The 26,998-nt window shown below is 43.7% G+C and overlaps 1 protein-coding gene across 1 annotated transcript in view; it reads right to left on the bottom strand.

Annotated features, from left to right (window-relative positions):
- Positions 1-26,998, bottom strand: part of LOC311121267 (uncharacterized protein) — a gene marked incomplete at both ends in the record, with an annotated part of 52,535 nt that overhangs the window by 14,032 nt on the left and 11,505 nt on the right. The window contains one exon of the mRNA XM_084195777.1: positions 20,437-20,811. Coding sequence (XP_084051903.1) covers positions 20,437-20,811 — 375 coding nt within the window. The remainder of the gene's footprint in view (positions 1-20,436; positions 20,812-26,998) is intronic.

Genomic DNA, 26,998 nt, shown 5'->3' with positions numbered 1-26,998 from the left:
TAGCTACTGACCCTGGAACTGTCCCTGTATATAGCTACTGACCCTGGAACTGACCCTGTATATAGCTACTGACCCTGGAACTGTCCCTGTATATAGCTACTGACCCTGGAACTGTCCCTGTATATAGCTACTGACCCTGGAACTGACCCTGTATATAGCTACTGACCCTGGAACTGTCCCTGTATATAGCTACTGACCCTGGAACTGTATATAGCTACTGACCCTGGAACTGACCCTGTATATAGCTACTGACCCTGGAACTGACCCTGTATATAGCTACTGACCCTGGAACTGTATATAGCTACTGACCCTGGAACTGACCCTGTATATAGCTACTGACCCTGGAACTGTCCCTGTATATAGCTACTGACCCTGGAACTGTCCCTGTATATAGCTACTGACCCTGGAACTGTCCCTGTATATAGCTACTGACCCTGGAACTGTCCCTGTATATAGCTACTGACCCTGGAACTGACCCGGTATATAGCTACTGACCCTGGAACTGACCCTGTATATAGCTACTGACCCTGTATATAGCTACTGACCCTGGAACTGTCCCTGTATATAGCTACTGACCCTGGAACTGTCCCTGTATATAGCTACTGACCCTGGAACTGACCCTGTATATAGCTACTGACCCTGGAACTGACCCTGTATATAGCTACTGACCCTGGAACTGACCCTGTATATAGCTACTGACCCTGGAACTGTCCCTGTATATAGCTACTGACCCTGGAACTGTATGTAGCTACTGACCCTGGAACTGTCCCTGTATATAGCTACTGACCCTGGAACTGACCCTGTATATAGCTACTGACCCTGGAACTGTCCCTGTATATAGCTACTGACCCTGGAACTGTCCCTGTATATAGCTACTGACCCTGGAACTGTCCCTGTATATAGCTACTGACCCTGGAACTGACCCTGTATATAGCTACTGACCCTGGAACTGTCCCTGTATGTAGCTACTGACCCTGGAACTGTCCCTGTATATAGCTACTGACCCTGGAACTGTCCCTGTATGTAGCTACTGACCCTGGAACTGTCCCTGTATATAGCTACTGACCCTGGAACTGACCCTGTATATAGCTACTGACCCTGGAACTGTATATAGCTACTGACCCTGGAACTGTCCCTGTATATAGCTACTGACCCTGGAACTGACCCTGTATATAGCTACTGACCCTGGAACTGACCCTGTATATAGCTACTGACCCTGGAACTGTCCCTGTATGTAGCTACTGACCCTGGAACTGTCCCTGTATATAGCTACTGACCCTAGAACTGTCCCTGTATATAGCTACTGACCCTGGAACTGTCCCTGTATATAGCTACTGTCCCTGTATATAGCTACTGACCCTGGAACTGTCCCTGTATATAGCTACTGACCCTGGAACTGTCCCTGTATGTAGCTACTGACCCTGGAACTGACCCTGTATATAGCTACTGACCCTGGAACTGACCCTGTATATAGCTACTGACCCTGGAACTGTCCCTGTATATAGCTACTGACCCTGGAACTGACCCTGTATATAGCTACTGACCCTGGAACTGTCCCTGTAAGTAGCTACTGACCCTGGAACTGTCCCTGTATGTAGCTTCTTAGTTCTCGTGTTTTTCTTATTTTTATATCTCATGTGTTTTTCTTCTACCTTGTTATTTTTAGTGCTACATTGATATTGATTACTGCATTGTTGGGTTTAGAGCTCGCAATAAAGGCATTTCACTGTACTTGAAACTTAACCTAGCCCCAACCTAGCTATAAAGTCATTACCATATGTCACATCGTTTCCAGATGGTGGAGGGAATTCAGCCCCTGTAAAACTGGGTCTCTATATAGAGGCCTATATTTGTGGGTTCAGGATGTCTAAAAGCACCACCATGAGCACAATTAACATGACAAACTATATTTCACTGTCTAAATCACACCCGCCTGGTCCTAGCCTGAGAGGGTAGTGTAATGGAATAATGTGAATAATCCAATACTTTACCTTGTATGTCTATGTAATGATGATGATGGTCTCTGTACCTTTACAGATGACATTATTGTGGAAGCACCTTTTAAGAGTATGAATCAGGCTGTTTGAGAAGGTCTGAATCCTAAGCCACCTGCCTACACATAGTTTGAAGTACAATAACAAACATAGCTACTGTAGTTGGTCAAAGATGTGTGCTGGAAAACCTTGGTGGAGCATGGGTGGAGTAGGCATTGTGGTGCTCATGTAAATATTTTTTTTCTTTTTCGGCTACAGACCAATCCTTATTCTCACTTAAAACATATATATATATATAGGGTTCAGATACAGTCTGATACCTGGGGTAGGGATATACATATAATAGCTGTAGGGTCCACATACAGTCTGACACCTGGGGATATACCCTGACATACAGTGCATTCAGAAAGTATTCAGACCCCTCTAATCTCTAATCTCTCCTGAGAGTTAATCATCCAGACACCTCTAATCTCTCCTGAGAGTTAATCATCCAGACACATCTAATCTCTCCTGAGAGTTAATCATCCAGACACCTCTAATCTCTCCTGAGAGTTAATCATCCAGACACCTCTAATCTCCTCTCTCTCCTGAGAGTTAATCATCCAGACACCTCTAATCTCTTGAGAGTTAATCATCCAGACACCTCTAATCTCTCCTGAGAGTTAATCATCCAGACACCTCTAATCTCTTGAGAGTTAATCATCCAGACACCTCTAATCTCCTGAGAGTTAATCATCCAGACACCTCTAATCTCTCCTGAGAGTTAATCATCCAGACACCTCTAATCTCCTCTCTCTCCTGAGAGTTAATCATCCAGACACCTCTAATCTCCTGAGAGTTAATCATCCAGACACCTCTAATCTCTCCTGAGAGTTAATCATCCAGACACCTCTAATCTCTCCTGGGAGTTAATCATCCAGACACCTCTAATCTCCTCTCTCTCCTGAGAGTTAATCATCCAGACACCTCTAATCTCTCCTGAGAGTTAATCATCCAGACACCTCTAATCTCTCCTGAGAGTTAATCATCCAGACACCTCTAATCTCCTCTCTCTCCTGAGAGTTAATCATCCAGACACCTCTAATCTCTCCTGAGAGTTAATCATCCAGACACCTCTAATCTCTCCTGAGAGTTAATCATCCAGACACCTCTAATATCCTCTCTCTCCTGAGAGTTAATCATCCAGACACCTCTAATCTCTCCTGAGAGTTAATCATCCAGACACCTCTAATCTCTCCTGAGAGTTAATCATCCAGACACCTCTAATCTCCTGAGAGTTAATCATCCAGACACCCCTAATCTCTCCTGAGAGTTAATCATCCAGACACCTCTAATCTCCTCTCTCTCCTGAGAGTTAATCATCCAGACACCTCTAATCTCTCCTGAGAGTTAATCATCCAGACACCTCTAATCTCCTCTCTCTCCTGAGAGTTAATCATCCAGACACCTCTAATCTCTCCTGAGAGTTAATCATCCAGACACCTCTAATCTCTACTGAGAGTTAATCATCCAGACACCTTTAATCTCTCCTGAGAGTTAATCATCCAGACACCTCTAATCTCCTCTCTCTCCTGAGAGTTAATCATCCAGACACCTCTAATCTCCTGAGAGTTAATCATCCAGACACCTCTAATCTCTCCTGAGAGTTAATCATCCAGACACCTCTAATCTCCTCTCTCTCCTGAGAGTTAATCATCCAGACACCTCTAATCTCCTGAGAGTTAATCATCCAGACACCTCTAATTTCTCCTGAGAGTTAATCATCCAGACACCTCTAATCTCTCCTGAGAGTTAATCATCCAGACACCTCTAATCTCTCCTGAGAGTTAATCATCCAGACACCTCTAATCTCTAATCTCTCCTGAGAGTTAATAATCCAGACATCTCTAATCTCTCCTGAGAGTTAATCATCCAGACACCTCTAATCTCATCTCTCTCCTGAGAGTTAATCATCCAGACACCTCTAATCTCTTGAGAGTTAATCATCCAGACACCTCAAATCTCTCCTGAGAGTTAATCATCCAGACACCTCTAATCTCCTCTCTTTCCTGAGAGTTAATCATCCAGACACCTCTAATCTCATCTCTCTCCTGAGAGTTAATAATCCAGACACCTCTAATCTCCTGAGAGTTAATCATCCAGACACCTCTAATCTCTCCTGAGAGTTAATCATCCAGACACCTCTAATCTCCTGAGAGTTAATCATCCAGACATCTCTAATCTCTCCTGAGAGTTAATCATCCAGACACCTCTAATCTCTAATCTCTCCTGAGAGTTAATCATCCAGACACCTCTAATCTCTCCTGAGAGTTAATCATCCAGACACCTCTAATCTCTCCTGAGAGTTAATCATCCAGACACCTCTAATCTCATCTCTCTCCTGAGAGTTAATCATCCAGACACCTCTAATCTCCTGAGAGTTAATCATCCAGACACCTCTAATCTCTCCTGAGAGTTAATCATCCAGACACCTCTAATCTCCTCTCTCTCCTGAGAGTTAATCATCCAGACACCTCTAATCTCATCTCTCTCCTGATAGTTAATAATCCAGACACCTCTAATCTCCTGAGAGTTAATCATCCAGACACCTCTAATCTCTCCTGAGAGTTAATCATCCAGACACCTCTAATCTCCTGAGAGTTAATCATCCAGACATCTCTAATCTCTCCTGAGAGTTAATCATCCAGACACCTCTAATCTCTCTCCTGAGAGTTAATCATCCAGACACCTCTAATCTCTCCTGAGAGTTAATCATCCAGACACCTCTAATCTCTCCTGAGAGTTAATCATCCAGACACCTCTAATCTCCTCTCTCTCCTGAGAGTTAATCATCCAGACACCTCTAATCTCCTCTCTCTCCTGAGAGTTAATCATCCAGACACCTCTAATCTCCTCTCTCTCCTGAGAGTTAATCATCCAGACACCTCTAATCTCCTGAGAGTTAATCATCCAGACACCTCTAATCTCTCCTTAGAGTTAATCATCCAGACACCTCTAATCTCTCCTGAGAGTTAATCATCCAGACACCTCTAATCTCTCCTGAGAGTTAATCATCCAGACACCTCTAATCTCTCCTGAGAGTTAATCATCCAGACACCTCTAATCTCATCTCTCTCCTGAGAGTTAATCATCCAGACACCTCTAATCTCATCTCTCTCCTGAGAGTTAATCATCCAGACACCTCTAATCTCTCCTGAGAGTTAATCATCCAGACACCTCTAATCTCTCCTGAGAGTTAATCATCCAGACACCTCTAATCTCTAATCTCTCCTGAGAGTTAATCATCCAGACACCTCTAATCTCCTCTCTCTCCTGAGAGTTAATCATCCAGACACCATTGTACAAGATTTTAAGTTTCTTGGCAATTTCTCGCATGGAATAGCCTTCATTTCTCAGAACAAGAATAGACTGACGAGTTTCAAAATAAAGTTATTTGTTTCTGGCCATTTTGAGCCTGTAATCGAACCCACAATTGCTGATGCTCCAGATACTCAACTAGTCTCAAGAAGGCCAGTTTTATTGCTTCTTTAATCAGCACAACTGTTTTCAGCAGTGCTAACATAATTGCAAAAGGGTTTTCTAATGATCAATTAGCCTTTTAAAATGATAAACTTGGATTAGCAAACACAACGTGCCATTGGAACACAGGACTGATGGTTGCTGATAATGGGCCTCTGTACGCCTATGTAGATATTCCATAAAAAAATCAGCTGTTTCCAGCTACAATAGCCATTTACAACATTAACAATGTCTACAATTGCTTTTCTTTCAAAAACAAAGACATTTCTAAGTGACCCCAAACTTTTGATCGGTGGTGTACATACACATACATACATATAAATACACATATCCTTTAAAAAAATATATATCCCTTTATTACTTTCCAACCCCACCACCCCTTCCCTAATTGGAGTAAACTAGTGAACAACAATGATTAGGCCTCTACTTCCAGCTTGTTTTTACTCCTTAACCTCATCTACCCTCAACCTCTCCGATCATTTTCATGATGTCCATCCAGTTTGCTTCTATATGCCATATCTTTCTAACTGTGCTCTTTCACAAAAGCTCTCAACCTATAACCTATATACTTATTATGGACACAGTATGCTTTACATTAGCTATCTTGTTGTTATTAGTTGTTGTTAGTTGTTATTAGTCCCATCCTTCAGCTTCATTCAACACCACCCATCTATCTCTTAACATATTTTTCAACTGTTCTGTAATGTTTGACTAAAGTTCTGAACCCTTCTAATCTCATTGTTTCTACAGATTGTAAATTGAAAATAAACATGTTTGCTAAAAGTATTATTATTGATTGATTGACTATGACTTTTCAGATCACCCAGTAATGCTATCTGCAAGGTTAGCTCCAGGTAAATATTGCAATCCTTTAGCCATTCCTGGACCTGTGTCCAAAAACAAGCTACAAATGGACAGAACCAAATCAAATGATCTAATGATTCTGTCTCTTCGCAGCAAAATCTGCAGAGCTGGGAAGATTGTATCCCTCATACAATCTTTTTTAAACATGTTTTCAAAAAATAATGTTTTTTTTATCAATTAGTATATTTGAGTTTTACAAATCTCCTCTCTCCTTACTACACTGTATTTAACTAACCTAGCTGATCATTACTATACTTTACATTAGGGATCATCAACTAGATTCAGCAGTGGGTCGATATTTTCTTGAGCGGATGGTCAGGGGGTCGGAACATAATTACAAATCATTTGTAGACTGCAAATTGACTACAATAAGTCCAAACAGATATGATATGTGAATAAAACATAATCATTTCAAACCTTGCTTACATCTGTATATGATCACATATCTCTCATCATAATGTGTGGGAATACTTTGGAACATATTTCCAAAATGAAAATAACTTGGAGCTGATTGGCTGGTGTTTTTACAGTGTTTTATGAGCTGCCAGTTGGGAAACTCTGACTAACACGGTTTAGCTAAATACTGTAGAGATGAGGGGAAAGATGGCGTCTCCCTAAATACAAAGAGATGGGGGAAAGATGGCGTCTCCCTAAATACAAAGAGATGGGGGAAAGATGGCGTCTCCCTAAATACAAAGAGATGGAGGAAAGATGGTGTCTCCCTAAATACAAAGAGATGGGGGAAAGATGGTGTCTCCCTAAATACAAAGAGATGGGGGAAAGATGGCGTCTCCCTAAATACAAAGAGATGGGGGAAAGATGGCGTCTCCCTAAATACAAAGAGATGGGGGAAAGATGGCGTCTCCCTAAATACAAAGAGATGGGAGAAAGACGGTGTCTCCCTAAATACAAAGAGATGGGGGAAAGATGGCGTCTCCCTAAATACAAAGAGATGGGGGAAAGATGGCGTCTCCCTAAATACAAAGAGATGGGGGAAAGACGGTGTCTCCCTAAATACAAAGAGATGGGGGAAAGATGGCGTCTCCCTAAATACAAAGAGATGGGGGAAAGATGGCGTCTCCCTAAATACAAAGAGATGGGAGAAAGACGGTGTCTCCCTAAATACAAAGAGATGGGGGAAAGATGGCGTCTCCCTAAATACAAAGAGATGGGGGAAAGATGGCGTCTCCCTAAATACAAAGAGATGGGGGAAAGACGGTGTCTCCCTAAATACAAAGAGATGGGGGAAAGATGGCGTCTCCCTAAATACAAAGAGATGGGGGAAAGATGGCGTCTCCCTAAATACAAAAGAGATGGGGGAAAGATGGCGTCTCCCTAAATACAAAGAGATGGGGGAAAGATGGCGTCTCCCTAAATACAAAGAGATGGGGGAAAGATGGCGTCTCCCTAAATACAAAGAGATGGGGGAAAGATGGCGTCTCCCTAAATACAAAGAGATGGGGGAAAGATGGCGTCTCCCTAAATACAAAGAGATGGGGGAAAGATGGCGTCTCCCTAAATACAAAGAGATGGGGGAAAGATGGCGTCTCCCTAAATACAAAGAGATGGGGGAAAGATGGCGTCTCCCTAAATACAAAGAGATGGGGGAAAGATGGCGTCTCCCTAAATACAAAGAGATGGGGGAAAGATGGCGTCTCCCTAAATACAAAGAGATGGGGGAAAGATGGCGTCTCCCTAAATACAAAGAGATGGGGGAAAGATGGCGTCTCCCTAAATACAAAGAGATGGGGGAAAGACGGTGTCTCCCTAAATACAAAGAGATGGGGGAAAGATGGCGTCTCCCTAAATACAAAGAGATGGGAGAAAGATGGTGTCTCCCTAAATACAAAGAGATGGGGGAAAGATGGCGTCTCCCTAAATACAAAGAGATGGGGGAAAGATGGCGTCTCCCTAAATACAAAGAGATGGGGGAAAGATGGCGTCTCCCTAAATACAAAGAGATGGGGGAGAGATGGCGTCTCCCTAAATACAAAGAGATGGGGGAAAGATGGCGTCTCCCTAAATACAAAGAGATGGGGGAAAGATGGCGTCTCCCTAAATACAAAGAGATGGGGGAAAGATGGCGTCTCCCTAAATACAAAGAGATGGGGGAAAGATGGTGTCTCCCTAAATACAAAGAGATGGGGGAAAGATGGCGTCTCCCTAAATACAAAGAGATGGGGGAAAGATGGCGTCTCCCTAAATACAAAGAGATGGGGGAAAGATGGCGTCTCCCTAAATACAAAGAGATGGGGGAAAGATGGCGTCTCCCTAAATACAAAGAGATGGGGGAAAGATGGCGTCTCCCTAAATACAAAGAGATGGGGGAAAGACGGCGTCTCCCTAAATACAAAGAGATGGGGGAAAGATGGCGTCTCCCTAAATACAAAGAGATGGGGGAAAGATGGCGTCTCCCTAAATACAAAGAGATGGGAGAAAGATGGTGTCTCCCTAAATACAAAGAGATGGGGGAAAGATGGCGTCTCCCTAAATACAAAGAGATGGGGGAAAGATGGCGTCTCCCTAAATACAAAGAGATGGGGGAAAGATGGCGTCTCCCTAAATACAAAGAGATGGGGGAAAGATGGCGTCTCCCTAAATACAAAGAGATGGGGGAAAGATGGCGTCTCCCTAAATACAAAGAGATGGGGGAAAGATGGCGTCTCCCTAAATACAAAGAGATGGGGGAAAGACGGTGTCTCCCTAAATACAAAGAGATGGGGGAAAGATGGTGTCTCTCTAAATACAAAGAGATGGGAGAAAGATGGTGTCTCCCTAAATACAAAGAGATGGGGGAAAGATGGCGTCTCCCTAAATACAAAGAGATGGGGGAAAGATGGCGTCTCCCTAAATACAAAGAGATGGGGGAAAGATGGTGTCTCCCTAAATACAAAGAGATGGGGGAAAGATGGCGTCTCCCTAAATACAAAGAGATGGGGGAAAGATGGCGTCTCCCTAAATACAAAGAGATGGGGGAAAGATGGTGTCTCTCTAAATACAAAGAGATGGGAGAAAGATGGTGTCTCCCTAAATACAAAGAGATGGGGGAAAGATGGTGTCTCTCTAAATACAAAGAGATGGGAGAAAGATGGTGTCTCCCTAAATACAAAGAGATGGGGGAAAGATGGCGTCTCCCTAAATACAAAGAGATGGGGGAAAGATGGCGTCTCCCTAAATACAAAGAGATGGGGGAAAGATGGTGTCTCCCTAAATACAAAGAGATGGGGGAAAGATGGCGTCTCCCTAAATACAAAGAGATGGGGGAAAGATGGCGTCTCCCTAAATACAAAGAGATGGGGGAAAGATGGTGTCTCTCTAAATACAAAGAGATGAGAGAAAGATGGCGTCTCCCTAAATACAAAGAGATGGGGGAAAGATGGCGTCTCCCTAAATACAAAGAGATGGGGGAAAGATGGCGTCTCCCTAAATACAAAGAGATGGGGGAAAGATGGTGTCTCCCTAAATACAAAGAGATGGGGGAAAGATGGCGTCTCCCTAAATACAAAGAGATGGGGGAAAGATGGCGTCTCCCTAAATACAAAGAGATGGGGGAAAGATGGTGTCTCCCTAAATACAAAGAGATGGGGGAAAGATGGTGTCTCCCTAAATACAAAGAGATGGGGGAAAGATGGCGTCTCCCTAAATACAAAGAGATGGGGGAAAGATGGCGTCTCCCTAAATACAAAGAGATGGGGGAAAGATGGCGTCTCCCTAAATACAAAGAGATGGGGGAAAGATGGTGTCTCCCTAAATACAAAGAGATGGGGGAAAGATGGCGTCTCCCTAAATACAAAGAGATGGGGGAAGGATGGTGTCTCCCTAAATACAAAGAGATGGGGGAAAGATGGCGTCTCCCTAAATACAAAGAGATGGGAGAAAGATGGCGTCTCCCTAAATACAAAGAGATGGGGGAAAGATGGCGTCTCCCTAAATACAAATAGATGGGGGAAAGATGGCGTCTCCCTAAATACAAAGAGATGGGGGAAAGATGGCGTCAAAGAGATGGGGGAAGGATGGTGTCTCCCTAAATACAAAGAGATGGGGGAAAGATGGCGTCTCCCTAAATACAAAGAGATGGGGGAAAGATGGCGTCTCCCTAAATACAAAGAGATGGGGGAAAGATGGCGTCTCCCTAAATACAAAGAGATGGGGGAAAGATGGCGTCTCCCTAAATACAAAGAGATGGGGGAAAGATGGCGTCTCCCTAAATACAAAGAGATGGGGGAAAGATGGCGTCTCCCTAAATACAAAGAGATGGGGGAAAGATGGCGTCTCCCTAAATACAAAGAGATGGGGGAAAGATGGCGTCTCCCTAAATACAAAGAGATGGGGGAAAGATGGCGTCTCCCTAAATACAAAGAGATGGGGGAAAGATGGCGTCTCCCTAAATACAAAGAGATGGGGGAAAGATGGCGTCTCCCTAAATACAAAGAGATGGGGGAAAGATGGCGTCTCCCTAAATACAAAGAGATGGGGGAAAGATGGCGTCTCCCTAAATACAAAGAGATGGGGGAAAGACGGTGTCTCCCTAAATACAAAGAGATGGGGGAAAGATGGCGTCTCCCTAAATACAAAGAGATGGGGGAAAGATGGCGTCTCCCTAAATACAAAGAGATGGGAGAAAGATGGTGTCTCCCTAAATACAAAGAGATGGGGGAAAGATGGCGTCTCCCTAAATACAAAGAGATGGGGGAAAGATGGCGTCTCCCTAAATACAAAGAGATGGGGGAAAGATGGTGTCTCCCTAAATACAAAGAGATGGGGGAAAGATGGCGTCTCCCTAAATACAAAGAGATGGGGGAAAGATGGCGTCTCCCTAAATACAAAGAGATGGGGGAAAGACGGTGTCTCCCTAAATACAAAGAGATGGGGGAAAGATGGTGTCTCTCTAAATACAAAGAGATGGGAGAAAGATGGTGTCTCCCTAAATACAAAGAGATGGGGGAAAGATGGCGTCTCCCTAAATACAAAGAGATGGGGGAAAGATGGTGTCTCTCTAAATACAAAGAGATGGGGGAAAGATGGCGTCTCCCTAAATACAAAGAGATGGGGGAAAGACGGTGTCTCCCTAAATACAAAGAGATGGGGGAAAGATGGTGTCTCTCTAAATACAAAGAGATGGGAGAAAGATGGTGTCTCCCTAAATACAAAGAGATGGGGGAAAGATGGCGTCTCCCTAAATACAAAGAGATGGGGGAAAGATGGCGTCTCCCTAAATACAAAGAGATGGGGGAAAGATGGTGTCTCCCTAAATACAAAGAGATGGGGGAAAGATGGCGTCTCCCTAAATACAAAGAGATGGGGGAAAGATGGCGTCTCCCTAAATACAAAGAGATGGGGGAAAGATGGTGTCTCTCTAAATACAAAGAGATGGGAGAAAGATGGTGTCTCCCTAAATACAAAGAGATGGGGGAAAGATGGTGTCTCTCTAAATACAAAGAGATGGGAGAAAGATGGTGTCTCCCTAAATACAAAGAGATGGGGGAAAGATGGCGTCTCCCTAAATACAAAGAGATGGGGGAAAGATGGCGTCTCCCTAAATACAAAGAGATGGGGGAAAGATGGTGTCTCCCTAAATACAAAGAGATGGGGGAAAGATGGCGTCTCCCTAAATACAAAGAGATGGGGGAAAGATGGCGTCTCCCTAAATACAAAGAGATGGGGGAAAGATGGTGTCTCTCTAAATACAAAGAGATGGGAGAAAGATGGCGTCTCCCTAAATACAAAGAGATGGGGGAAAGATGGCGTCTCCCTAAATACAAAGAGATGGGGGAAAGATGGCGTCTCCCTAAATACAAAGAGATGGGGGAAAGATGGTGTCTCCCTAAATACAAAGAGATGGGGGAAAGATGGCGTCTCCCTAAATACAAAGAGATGGGGGAAAGATGGCGTCTCCCTAAATACAAAGAGATGGGGGAAAGATGGTGTCTCCCTAAATACAAAGAGATGGGGGAAAGATGGTGTCTCCCTAAATACAAAGAGATGGGGGAAAGATGGCGTCTCCCTAAATACAAAGAGATGGGGGAAAGATGGCGTCTCCCTAAATACAAAGAGATGGGGGAAAGATGGCGTCTCCCTAAATACAAAGAGATGGGGGAAAGATGGTGTCTCCCTAAATACAAAGAGATGGGGGAAAGATGGCGTCTCCCTAAATACAAAGAGATGGGGGAAGGATGGTGTCTCCCTAAATACAAAGAGATGGGGGAAAGATGGCGTCTCCCTAAATACAAAGAGATGGGAGAAAGATGGCTTCTCCCTAAATACAAAGAGATGGGGGAAAGATGGCGTCTCCCTAAATACAAATAGATGGGGGAAAGATGGCGTCTCCCTAAATACAAAGAGATGGGGGAAAGATGGCGTCAAAGAGATGGGGGAAGGATGGTGTCTCCCTAAATACAAAGAGATGGGGGAAAGATGGCGTCTCCCTAAATACAAAGAGATGGGGGAAAGATGGCGTCTCCCTAAATACAAAGAGATGGGGGAAAGATGGCGTCTCCCTAAATATAAAGAGATGGGGGAAAGATGGCGTCTCCCTAAATACAAAGAGATGGGGGAAAGATGGCGTCTCCCTAAATACAAAGAGATGGGGGAAAGATGGTGTCTCTCTAAATACAAAGAGATGGGGGAAAGATGGCGTCTCCCTAAATACAAAGAGATGGGGGAAAGATGGCGTCTCCCTAAATACAAAGAGATGGGGGAAAGATGGCGTCTCCCTAAATACAAAGAGATGGGGGAAAGATGGCGTCTCCCTAAATACAAAGAGATGGGGGAAAGATGGTGTCTCCCTAAATACAAAGAGATGGGGGAAAGATGGCGTCTCCCTAAATACAAAGAGATGGGGGAAAGATGGCGTCTCCCTAAATACAAAGAGATGGGGGAAAGATGGTGTCTCCCTAAATACAAAGAGATGGGGGAAAGATGGTGTCTCTCTAAATACAAAGAGATGGGGGAAAGATGGCGTCTCCCTAAATACAAAGAGATGGGAGAAAGATGGCATCTCCCTAAATACAAAGAGATGGGAGAAAGATGGTGTCTCTCTAAATACAAAGAGATGGGGGAAAGATGGCGTCTCCCTAAATACAAAGAGATGGGGGAAAGACGGTGTCTCCCTAAATACAAAGAGATGGGGGAAAGATGGTGTCTCTCTAAATACAAAGAGATGGGAGAAAGATGGTGTCTCTCTAAATACAAAGAGATGGGGGAAAGATGGCGTCTCCCTAAATACAAAGAGATGGGGGAAAGATGGCGTCTCCCTAAATACAAAGAGATGGGGGAAAGATGGCGTCTCCCTAAATACAAAGAGATGGGGGAAAGATGGCGTCTCCCTAAATACAAAGAGATGGGGGAAAGATGGCGTCTCCCTAAATACAAAGAGATGGGGGAAAGATGGTGTCTCCCTAAATACAAAGAGATGGGGGAAAGATGGCGTCTCCCTAAATACAAAGAGATGGGGGAAAGATGGCGTCTCCCTAAATACAAAGAGATGGGGGAAAGACGGTGTCTCCCTAAATACAAAGAGATGGGGGAAAGATGGTGTCTCTCTAAATACAAAGAGATGGGAGAAAGATGGTGTCTCCCTAAATACAAAGAGATGGGGGAAAGATGGCGTCTCCCTAAATACAAAGAGATGGGGGAAAGATGGCGTCTCCCTAAATACAAAGAGATGGGGGAAAGATGGCGTCTCCCTAAATACAAAGAGATGGGGGAAAGATGGCGTCTCCCTAAATACAAAGAGATGGGGGAAAGATGGCGTCTCCCTAAATACAAAGAGATGGGGGAAAGATGGTGTCTCTCTAAATACAAAGAGATGGGAGAAAGATGGTGTCTCCCTAAATACAAAGAGATGGGGGAAAGATGGCGTCTCCCTAAATACAAAGAGATGGGGGAAAGATGGCGTCTCCCTAAATACAAAGAGATGGGGGAAAGATGGTGTCTCCCTAAATACAAAGAGATGGGGGAAAGATGGCGTCTCCCTAAATACAAAGAGATGGGGGAAAGATGGTGTCTCTCTAAATACAAAGAGATGGGAGAAAGATGGTGTCTCCCTAAATACAAAGAGATGGGGGAAAGATGGCGTCTCCCTAAATACAAAGAGATGGGGGAAAGATGGCGTCTCCCTAAATACAAAGAGATGGGGGAAAGATGGTGTCTCCCTAAATACAAAGAGATGGGGGAAAGATGGCGTCTCCCTAAATACAAAGAGATGGGGGAAAGATGGCGTCTCCCTAAATACAAAGAGATGGGGGAAAGATGGTGTCTCTCTAAATACAAAGAGATGGGAGAAAGATGGCGTCTACCTAAATACAAAGAGATGGGGGAAAGATGGCGTCTCCCTAAATACAAAGAGATGGGGGAAAGATGGCGTCTCCCTAAATACAAAGAGATGGGGGAAAGATGGCGTCTCCCTAAATACAAAGAGATGGGGGAAAGATGGTGTCTCCCTAAATACAAAGAGATGGGGGAAAGATGGCGTCTCCCTAAATACAAAGAGATGGGGGAAGGATGGTGTCTCCCTAAATACAAAGAGATGGGGGAAAGATGGCGTCTCCCTAAATACAAAGAGATGGGAGAAAGATGGCGTCTCCCTAAATACAAAGAGATGGGGGAAAGATGGCGTCTCCCTAAATACAAATAGATGGGGGAAAGATGGCGTCTCCCTAAATACAAAGAGATGGGGGAAAGATGGCGTCAAAGAGATGGGGGAAGGATGGTGTCTCCCTAAATACAAAGAGATGGGGGAAAGATGGCGTCTCCCTAAATACAAAGAGATGGGGGAAAGATGGCGTCTCCCTAAATACAAAGAGATGGGGGAAAGATGGCGTCTCCCTAAATATAAAGAGATGGGGGAAAGATGGCGTCTCCCTAAATACAAAGAGATGGGGGAAAGATGGCGTCTCCCTAAATACAAAGAGATGGGGGAAAGATGGTGTCTCTCTAAATACAAAGAGATGGGGGAAAGATGGCGTCTCCCTAAATACAAAGAGATGGGGGAAAGATGGCGTCTCCCTAAATACAAAGAGATGGGGGAAAGATGGCGTCTCCCTAAATACAAAGAGATGGGGGAAAGATGGCGTCTCCCTAAATACAAAGAGATGGGGGAAAGATGGTGTCTCCCTAAATACAAAGAGATGGGGGAAAGATGGCGTCTCCCTAAATACAAAGAGATGGGGGAAAGATGGCGTCTCCCTAAATACAAAGAGATGGGGGAAAGATTGCGTCTCCCTAAATACAAAGAGATGGGGGAAAGATGGTGTCTCTCTAAATACAAAGAGATGGGGGAAAGATGGCGTCTCCCTAAATACAAAGAGATGGGAGAAAGATGGCATCTCCCTAAATACAAAGAGATGGGAGAAAGATGGTGTCTCTCTAAATACAAAGAGATGGGGGAAAGATGGCGTCTCCCTAAATACAAAGAGATGGGGGAAAGACGGTGTCTCCCTAAATACAAAGAGATGGGGGAAAGATGGTGTCTCTCTAAATACAAAGAGATGGGAGAAAGATGGTGTCTCTCTAAATACAAAGAGATGGGGGAAAGATGGCGTCTCCCTAAATACAAAGAGATGGGGGAAAGATGGCGTCTCCCTAAATACAAAGAGATGGGGGAAAGATGGCGTCTCCCTAAATACAAAGAGATGGGGGAAAGATGGCGTCTCCCTAAATACAAAGAGATGGGGGAAAGATGGTGTCTCCCTAAATACAAAGAGATGTGGGAAAGATGGTGTCTCTCTAAATACAAAGAGATGGAGGAAAGATGGTGTCTCCCTAAATACAAAGAGATGGGGGAAAGATGGCGTCTCCCTAAATACAAAGAGATGGGGGAAAGATGGCGTCTCCCTAAATACAAAGAGATGGGGGAAAGATGGTGTCTCCCTAAATACAAAGAGATGGGGGAAAGATGGTGTCTCTCTAAATACAAAGAGATGGGGGAAAGATGGTGTCTCCCTAAATACAAAGAGATGGGGGAAAGACGGTGTCTCCCCACATCCAACATACAAACAAACACAGACAGGCAGGTTACTGTAAAGCACTTTGTGACTGTTTGATGTAAAAGGGCTTTAGAAATACAATTGATTGATTTAATTGCTGGGTCCACTCAGCCCTGCCTCAAACACCAGGGTCTTACTGTATCATCTGTATTCTCTCCCTGCAGACCAGCCTGCTGACCAGCCTGCTGACAAGCCACTGTCAACACATCAGGCCTCCCGAGGTCTCCTCAGATCTACGAATCTATAAGAGGTCTTCCCACTAGACTGGAGCACTCTAGTCAAGTGGTTCTCAACCTTGTCCTTTCAGAGGACCACTACTGTCAAGCGCTGGACAGGAATCGCTGCTGTAGTCTATAGCCAGCCTGCTGACCAGCCTGCTGACCATTCCCTGAGGCCTCAGATCTGTATATCTATCAGAGGTATTTCCACTACAGCAATCTGTTACTAGAGCATGCTGCAGCATACTGCACGCCTAGCTATAGCCAGAAAGGCTAAATGGAGATATCATCTACAGTATCTGCATCTCATTATGGGACCACAGGAATGAGGCCTTATCTGCAATGGTTCCTTAAATAACTAAATGTAATCTAAAATGTAATCTAATCTACAGTGAGGGAAATAAGTATTTGATCCCCTGCTGATTTTGTACGTTTGCCCACTGACAAAGAAATTATCAGTCTATCATTTTAATGGTAGGTTTATTTGAACAGTGAGACACAGAATAACAACAACAAAATCCAGAAAAACGCATGTCAAAAATGTTATACATTGATTTGCATTTTAATGAGGGAAATAAGTATTTGACCCCTCTGCAAAACATGACTTAGTACTTGGTGGCAAAACCCTTGTTGGCAATCACAGAGGTCAGACGTTTCTTGTAGTTGGCCACCAGGTTTGCACACATCTCAGGAGGGATTTTGTCCCACTCCTCTTTGCAGATCTTCTTCAAGTCATTAAGGTTTCGAAGCTGACGTTTGGCAACTCGAACCTTCAGCTTCCTCCACAGATTTGCTATGGGATTAAGGTCTGGAGACTGGCTAGGCCACTCCAGGACCTTAATGTGCCTCTTCTTGAGCCACTCCTTTGTTGCCTTGGCCGTGTGTTTTGGGTCATTGTCATGCTGGAATACCCATCCACGACCCATTTTCAATGCCCTGGCTGAGGGAAGGAGGTTCTCAAGCAAGATTTGACGGTACATGGCCCCTTCCATCGTCCCTTTGATGCGGTGAAGTTGTCCTGTCCCCTTAGCAGAAAAACACCCCCAAAGCATAATGTTTCCACCTCCATGTTTGACGGTGGGGATGGTGTTCTTGGGGTCATAGGCAGCATTCCTCCTCCTCCAAACACGGCGAGTTGAGTTGATGCCAAAGAGCTCGATTTTGGTCTCATCTGACCACAACACTTTCACCCAGTTCTCCTCTGAATCATTCAGATGTTCATTTGCAAACTTCAGATGGGCCTGTGTATGTGCTTTCCTGAGCAGGGGGACCTTGCGGGCGCTGCAGGATTTCAGTCCTTCACGGCGTAGTGTGTTACCAATTGTTTTCTTGGTGACTATGGTTCCAGCTGCCTTGAGATCATTGACAAGATCCTCCTGTGTAGTTCTGGGCTGATTCCTCACCGTTCTCATGATCATTGCAACTCCACGAGGTGAGATCTTGCATGGAGCCCCAGGCTGAGGGAGATTGACAGTTCTTTTGTGTTTCTTCCATTTGCGAATAATCGCACCAACTGTTGTCACCTTCTCACCAAGCTGCTTGGTGATGGTCTTGTAGCCCATTACAGGCTTGTGTAGGTCTACAATCTTGTCCCTGACATCCTTGGAGAGCTCTTTGGTCTTGGCCATGGTGGAGAGTTTGGAATCTGATTGATTGATTGCTTCTGTGGACAGGTGTCTTTTATACAGGTAACAAGCTGAGATTAGGAGCACTCCCTTTAAGAGTGTGCTTCTAATCTCAGCTCATTACCTGTATAAAAGACACCTGGGAGCCAGAAATCTTTCTGATTGAGAGGGGGTCAAATACGTATTTCCCTCATTAAAATGCAAATCAATTAATAACATTTTTGACATGCGTTTTTTGAGGATTTTTTTGTTGTTATTCTGTCTCTCACTGTTCAAACTTTTGAGGACACAAGCTCAAGTACAGAGTAATAATGCTGATTAAATATGAAAATATGAAATATTTTATGATGTATTTCCTATTCAACCAAACTGTATGAATAAGGCTTGAAATGACTTATATGCTTTCTAAATATAGTATAATCAAATTATAAAACAACTAACTATATGATTTCACCTTTCTTATAACTGTAAATGACATATTTGCATGTTTAATGTTAGAGAAAATGTGCATATTTTTTGATGAACAGTCAAAAGTGTGAATAAAATGGTAGGAGGGTCATCCCAGCTTCAAGTGGTATCAGATTTCACAACCTAGGTCCCACAGGCGGAAGAGATACACTCATGTGTCCGTGAGAACCAGGGCTACCGCTCAACGCGAGCCATTTCGATCTACGGTGTCCATAGATCGATTTCTAAGCGAAAATGTCGGTCGGAACTGGTACCAGAACCACGCAGGTCCTCTATACAGGGGACATTACATCTAAGAGAGATGCTGTCTCTTTGTTCCCACACTGATTTTGTATGGACAGAGAGAGAGATGGAAGGAGGTGCATGTAATAAAGAGATGTAGTATAAGTGGTAGTGTGTGATGGAGAGAGAGAGAGAGAGAAATAAGAGAGAGAGAGAGAGAGAGAGAGTGTGTGTAATGCAGAGAAAGAGTTACAATGTGGGATGGGAGGAGGGGTAGAGGTCGTGTGATGTTGAGTGATAGATACCAGGGTTATTCAACTGTTACCCTATGAGATCCGGAGCCTGCTGGTTACTATACCAGGGTTATTCAACTGTTACCCTACGAGATCCGGAGCCTGCTGGTTACTATACCAGGGTTATTCAACTGTTACCCTACGAGATCCGGAGCCTGCTGGTTACTATACCAGGGTTATTCAACTGTTACCCTACGAGATCCGGAGCCTGCTGGTTACTATACCAGGGTTATTCAACTGTTACCCTACGAGATCCGGGGCCTGCTGGTTACTATACCAGGGTTATTCAACTGTTACCCTACGAGATCCGGAGCCTGCTGGTTACTATACCAGGGTTATTCAACTGTTACCCTACGAGATCCGGAGCCTGCTGGTTACTATACCAGGGGTATTCAACTGTTACCCTACGAGATCCGGAGCCTGCTGGTTACTATACCAGGGTTATTCAACTGTTACCCTACGAGAACCGGAGCCTGCTGGTTACTATACCAGGGTTATTCAACTGTTACCCTACGAGATCCGGAGCCTGCTGGTTACTATACCAGGGGTATTCAACTGTTACCCTACGAGATCCGGAGCCTGCTGGTTACTATACCAGGGGTATTCAACTGTTACCCTACGAGATCCGGAGCCTGCTGGTTACTATACCAGGGTTATTCAACTGTTACCCTACGAGATCCGGGGCCTGCTGGTTACTATACCAGGGGTATTCAACTGTTACCCTACGAGATCCGGGGCCTGCTGGTTACTATACCAGGGTTATTCAACTGTTACCCTACGAGATCCGGAGCCTGCTGGTTACTATACCAGGGTTATTCAACTGTTACCCTACGAGATCCGGGGCCTGCTGGTTACTATACCAGGGGTATTCAACTGTTACCCTACGAGGTCAGAGCCTGCTGGTTACTATACCAGGGTTATTCAACTGTTACCCTACCAGGTCCGGGGCCTGCTGGTTACTATACCAGGGGTATTCAACTGTTACCCTACCAGGTCCGAGGCCTGCTGGTTTTCTCTTCTAACTGATCATTAATTGCACCCACCTGGTGTCCCAGGTGTAAATCAGTCCCTGATTAGAGGGGAACAATTTAAAAAAGCAGTGGAATTGGCTTCAAGGTCCAGAGTTGAGTTTGAGGGCTTTACGAGATGGGAGAAGTGTGTACCAGATGGGAGAAGTGTGTACCAGATGGGAGAAGTGTGTACCAGATGGGAGAAGTGTGTACCAGAGTATTCAGTAAATGTCTTACCCAGGTCCATGCTCTTGGAGGACTTGGTGTGGTGGTACTGTGGCTGGGCCTGCTGTGGTCCAGAGCCGGACCTAGTGGAGCTCTCCCCTGGGGCTGGTCCAAGGCTGGGCCTAGTGGAGCTCTCCCCTGGGGCTGGTCCAGAGCTGGGCCTAGTGGAGCTCTCCCCTGGGGCTGGTCCAGGGCTGGGCCTAGTGGAGCTCTCCCCTGGGGCTGGTCCAGGGCTGGGCCTAGTGGAGCTCTCCCCTGGGGCTGGTCCAGGGCTGGGCCTAGTGGAGCTCTCCCCTGGGGCTGGGCTCAGGCCATCCTGACGGGGAGATGTAAGATTCATCTCCTCTTCATCCTCCTCTTCCCCGATGAGGACAGAACCATTAGAGACTGGAGAGGAGGAGGAGATCACAGAGCAATCACCACACACAATATATGGAAAGACTCCATTCAAATGGCCATCGAAATGTTAGCTATTAAAATCAGATCCAACAATAATATCAAGGGATTAGAAATCCAGGACTTAAAAACAAAGGTGTCATTGTACGCTGATGATTTATGTTTTCTTTTAAATCCACAACTTGAATCCCTCCACAGCCTCATAGAGGATCTAGATACATTTTCTAACCTCTCTGGATTACAACCAAATTATGATAAATGTACTATATTATGTATTGGATCACTAAAAAATACAATTTTTACATTACCATGTAGTTTACCAATAAAATGGTCTGATGGTGATGTGGATATACTCGGAATACATATCCCAAAGGAAATAAATGATCTCACTTCAATACATTTTAATAGAAAGTTGGCAAAAATAGAAAATATCTTGCTACCATGGAAAGGTAAATACCTGTCTATTTGTGGAAAAATCACCCTGATTAACTCTTTAGTATTATCCCAGTTTACCTATTTGCTTATGGTCTTGCCTACGCCTAGCGAAAAGTTTTTTAAATGATATGAGAAAAAAATAAAATAATAATATTTGGAACGGCAAGCCAGACTAAATTAAACGGCCTATTTATATAATGAATATGAATTCAGAGGACAGAAATGATTAAATATTAAAACATTAGACCTATCACTAAAAGCTTCAGTCATACAAAAGTTATACTTAAATCCGAACTGGTTCTGTAGCAAATTAGTAAGATTGTCTCACCTAATGTTCAAGAACGGCCTTTTTCTCTTTATTCAGATTACAACCTCTCACTTTCAGTTATTTGAAAAGGAAATCATCTCCCAAATATCACTATTTCTAAAACAAGCCATAGAAAGTTGGTTGCAATTTCAATTTAATCCTCCAGAAACGACAGAACAAATAATGCAACAAATATTGTGGTTAAACTCAAATATACTAATTGATAAAAAGCCAGTATTTTTTAATAAAAATAAATAAATAAATAAAAGGTATAATCTTCGTAAATGATATCATCGGTAGGACTGGTGGAGTTATGTCGCACATGCAGCTAACAAAAACATATGGAAATGTCTCCTCTACCCAAAATTACAACCAAATAATTGCAACATTACCAAAATAATGGAAGAGGAAAGTGGAAAAAAGTAAGGAACTTGTCTGTCGGCCGCATTAAAGAACATCATTGGTTAAAGAAAATTGTGATAAATAAAAAAGTATACCAGTTTAATTTAAAGACCAAAGGATTGACAGCCGTCCCATATAGATTGCAAAATAGTTGGGAAGAGATTTTTGACGTACCGATTCCATGGCACATGGTTTATGAACTGATACGCAAAACGACGCCATATTCAAAACTTTGAATTTTTCTATTTAAATGATTATACAAAATTCTAGCTACCAATAGAATGTTATTTATATGAGGGATACGATCTTCCCAGCTCTGCAGATTTTGCTGCGAAGAGACAGAATCATTAGATCATTTGTTTTGGTTCTGTCCATTTGTAGCTTGTTTACCCTTCCCCAGATCTGTGGCTCGACACAATCCTGTCTCGGAGCTCTACGGACAATTCCTTCGACCTCATGGCTTGGTTTTTGCTCTGACATGGACTGTAAACTGTGGGACCTTACATAGACAGGTGTGTGTGCCTTTCCAAATCAGGTCCAATCAGCTAAATTTACTACAGGTGGACTCCAATCAAGTTGTTGAAACATCTCAAGGATGATCAATGGAAACAGGATGAACCTGAGCTCAATTTCGAGTCTCATAGCAAAGGGTCTGAATACTTATGTAAATAAGATATTTGTTTTTATTTTAATAAATTGTCATTATGGGGTATTGTGTGTAGATTGATGAGGATTTTTATTTATTTAATCAATTTTAGAATAAGACTGTAACGTAACAAAACTTGGAAAAAGGGAAGGGCTCTGAATACTTTCCAAATGCCCTGTATCTCTGGAGTGAATCAGGAGGCATTGCAGGGGGTGTGGCAATCACTGTGGTCAGACAGTCGGCGCATCTGAATTTGATGCCATTTTGGCAGTGTAGAGAAATGTTTGTATTTTTAAGTCAATTTCCTGCAATTCTACACATTTTGCTGTGTTCTTTTGGTCAAACATAATAACAAAATCAATACTGCTAAATTCAGTTTTTGTCTAGTTTTTATTTGGGTAACTGATCATTTATATAATAAAAAAATATATAGGTACATTATATTTTCTACATACTTTATATATTTAAATGTTTTAGTTGTTTAAGTTTAAAGTGAAAGTGTTTTTCCATCCCAAAAAACCCGCTTAGGTGGCCCACTCAAGGAAATCCCTGTGTGTGTGTGTGTGTGTGTGTGTGTGTGTGTGTGTGTGTGTGTGTGTGTCCTGCTCAGCCCAGTCAAAACTGTTCGCTGCTCTGGCACCCCAATGGTGGAACAAGCTCCCTCACGAGTCACTCACCACCTTCCGGAGACACTTGAAACCCCACCTCTTTAAGGAATACCTGGGATAGGATAAAGTAATCCTTCTACCACCCCCTTACCCCCCCCAAAAAAATAATAATAATTATATATATATATATATATATATATATATATATATATATAACCAATTTACAATGTATTGTTTTTTGTTTTTTTTCAATTTTTTTAATTTATAGAGTACATTTGTAATTTTCATTTGTTTTATATACATCCTCATAGAGGATAATGTACTCTATAAATTAAAAAAGTAGAAAAATAAATAAAAAATACATTGTAAAGTGGTTATCCCACTGGCTATCATAAGGTGAATGCACCAATTTGTAAGTCGCTCTGGATAAGAGTGTCTGCTAAATGACGTAAATGTAAATGTATTGTGTACTATGTACAGGTGCAGTGTGGACATACAGTGGGGAGAACAAGTATTTGATACACTGCCGATTTTTCAGGTTTTCCTACTTACAAAGCATGTAGAGGTCTGTAATTTTTATCATAGGTACACTTCAACTGTGAGAGACAGAATCTAAAACAAAAATCCAGAAAATCACATTGTATGATTTTTAAGTAATTAATTTGCATTTTATTGCATGACATAAGTATTTGATACATCAGAAAAGCAGAACATAATATTTGGTACAGAAACCTTTGTTTGCAATTACAGAGATAATACGTTTCCTGTAGGTCTTGACCAGGTTTGCACACACTGCAGCAGGGATTTTGGCCCACTCCTCCATACAGACCTTCTCCAGATCCTTCAGATTTCTGGGCTGTCGCTGGGCAATACAGACTTTCAGCTCCCTCCAAAGATTTTCTATTGGGTTCAGGTCTGGAGACTGGCTAGGCCACTCCAGGACCTTGAGATGCTTCTTACGGAGCCACTCCTTAGTTGCCCTGGCTGTGTGTTTCGGGTCATTGTCATGCTGGAAGACCCAGCCACGACCCATCTTCAATGCTCTTACTGAGGGAAGGAGGTTGTTGGCCAAGATCTCGCGATACATGGCCCCATCCATCCTCCCCTCAATACGGTGCAGTCGTCCTGTCCCCTTTGCAGAAAAGCATCCACAAAGAATGATGTTTCCACTTCCATACTTCACGGTTGGGATGGTGTTCTTGGGGTTGTACTCATCCTTCTTCTTCCTCCAAACACGGCGAGTGGAGTTTAGACCAAAAAGCTCTATTTTTGTCTCATCAGACCACATGACCTTCTCCCATTCCTCCTCTGGATCATCCAGATGGTCATTGACAAACTTCAGACGGGCCTGGACATGCGCTGGCTTGAGCAGGGGGACCTTGCGTGCGCTGCAGGATTTTAATCCATGACAGTGTAGTGTGTTACTAATGGTTTTCTTTGAGACTGTGGTCCCAGCTCTCTTCAGGTCATTGACCAGGTCCTGCAATGTAGCTCTGGGCTGATTCCTCACCTTCCTCATTAGCATTGATGCCCCACGAGGTGAGATCTTGCATGGAGCCCCAGATCGAGGGTGATTGACCATCATCTTGAAATTCTTCCATTTTCTAATAATTGCGCCAACAGTTGTTGCCTTCTCACCAAGCTGCTTGCCTATTGTCCTGTAGCCCATCCCAGCCTTGTGCAGGTCTACAATTTTATCCCTGATGTCCTTACACAGCTCTCTGGTCTTGGCCATTGTGGAGAGGTTGGAGTCTGTTTGATTGCGTGTGTGGACAGGTGTCTTTTATACAGGTAACGAGTTCAAACAGGTGCAGTTAATACAGGTAATGAGTGGAGAACAGGAGGGCTTCTTAAATAAAAACTAACAGGTCTGTGAGAGCCGGAATTCTTACTGGTTGGTAGGTGATCAAATACTTATGTCATGCAATACAATGCAAATTAATTACTTAAAAATCATACAATGTGATTTTCTGGATTTTTGTTTTAGATTCCGTCTCTCACAGTTGAAGTGTACCTATGATACAAATTACAGACCTCTACATGCTTTGTAAGTAGGAAAACCTGCAAAATCAGCAGTGTATCAAATACTTGTTCTCCCCACTGTATGTGTGTTCAGGATGCTAATCACTGTACATGGTTTTCTGTCTGTTTGGATGGAGGAGCTGCATGAGGCTCAGTAAGAGTGGAAATCACCACTGACAAACCGATACAGCACTGACTACAGGATACAGCACTGACTACAGGATACAGCACTGACTACAGGATACAGCACTGACTACAGCATACAGCACTGACTACAGGATACAGCACTGACTACAGGATACAGCACTGACTACAGGATACAGCACTGACTACAGGATACAGCACTGACTACAGCATACAGCACTGACTACAGCATACAGCACTGACTACAGGATACAGCACTGACTACAGGATACAGCACTGACTACAGGATACAGCACTGACTACAGCATACAGCACTGACTACAGGATACAGCACTGACTACAGGATACAGCACTGACTACAGCATACAGCACTGACTACAGGATACAGCACTGACTACAGGATACAGCACTGACTACAGCATACAGCACTGACTACAGCATACAGCACTGACTACAGCATACAGCACTGACTACAGGATACAGCACTGACTACAGCATACAGCACTGACTACAGCATACAGCACTGACTACAGGATACATCACTGACTACAGGATACAGCACTGACTACAGCATACAGCACTGACTACAGCATACAGCACTGACTACAGCATACAGCACTGACTACAGGATACAGCACTGACTACAGGATACATCACTGACTACAGCATACAGCACTGACTACAGCATACAGCACTGACTACAGCATACAGCACTGACTACAGGATACAGCACTGACTACAGGATACATCACTGACTACAGCATACAGCACTGACTACAGCATACAGCACTGACTACAGCATACAGCACTGACTACAGGATACAGCACTGACTACAGGATACAGCACTGACTACAGCATACAGCACTGACTACAGGATACAGCACTGACTACAGGATACAGCACTGACTACAGGATACAGCACTGACTACAGGATACAGCACTGACTACAGCATACAGCACTGACTACAGGATACAGCACTGACTACATCATACAGCACTGACTACAGCATACAACACTGACTACAGGATACAGCACTGACTACAGCATACAGCACTGACTACAGCATACAGCACTGACTACAGGATACAGCACTGACTACAGCATACAGCACTGACTACAGGATACAGCACTGACTACAGGATACAGCACTGACTACAGCATACAGCACTGACTACAGGATACAGCACTGACTACAGCATACAGCACTGACTACAGGATACAGCACTGACTACAGGATACAGCACTGACTACAGGATTCAGCACTGACTACAGCATACAGCACTGACTACAGGATACAGCACTGACTACAGCATACAGCACTGACTACAGCATACAGCACTGACTACAGGATACAGCACTGACTACAGGATACAGCACTGACTACAGGATACAGCACTGACTACAGCATACAGCACTGACTACAGCATACAGCACTGACTACAGGATACAGCACTGACTACAGGATACAGCACTGACTACAGCATACAGCACTGACTACAGGATACAGCACTGACTACAGGATACAGCACTGACTACAGCATACAGCACTGACTACAGGATACAGCACTGACTACAGGATACAGCACTGACTACAGCATACAGCACTGACTAC

Source organism: Coregonus lavaretus (genome assembly GCF_964263955.1).
Source record: "Coregonus lavaretus genome assembly, contig: HAP1_SCAFFOLD_2260, whole genome shotgun sequence".
In the NCBI taxonomy this organism is placed as follows: Eukaryota; Metazoa; Chordata; class Actinopteri; order Salmoniformes; family Salmonidae; genus Coregonus; species Coregonus lavaretus.
The sequence above is the reverse complement of the archived record's forward strand: the minus strand, read 5'-3'. Positions and strand labels throughout refer to the sequence as shown.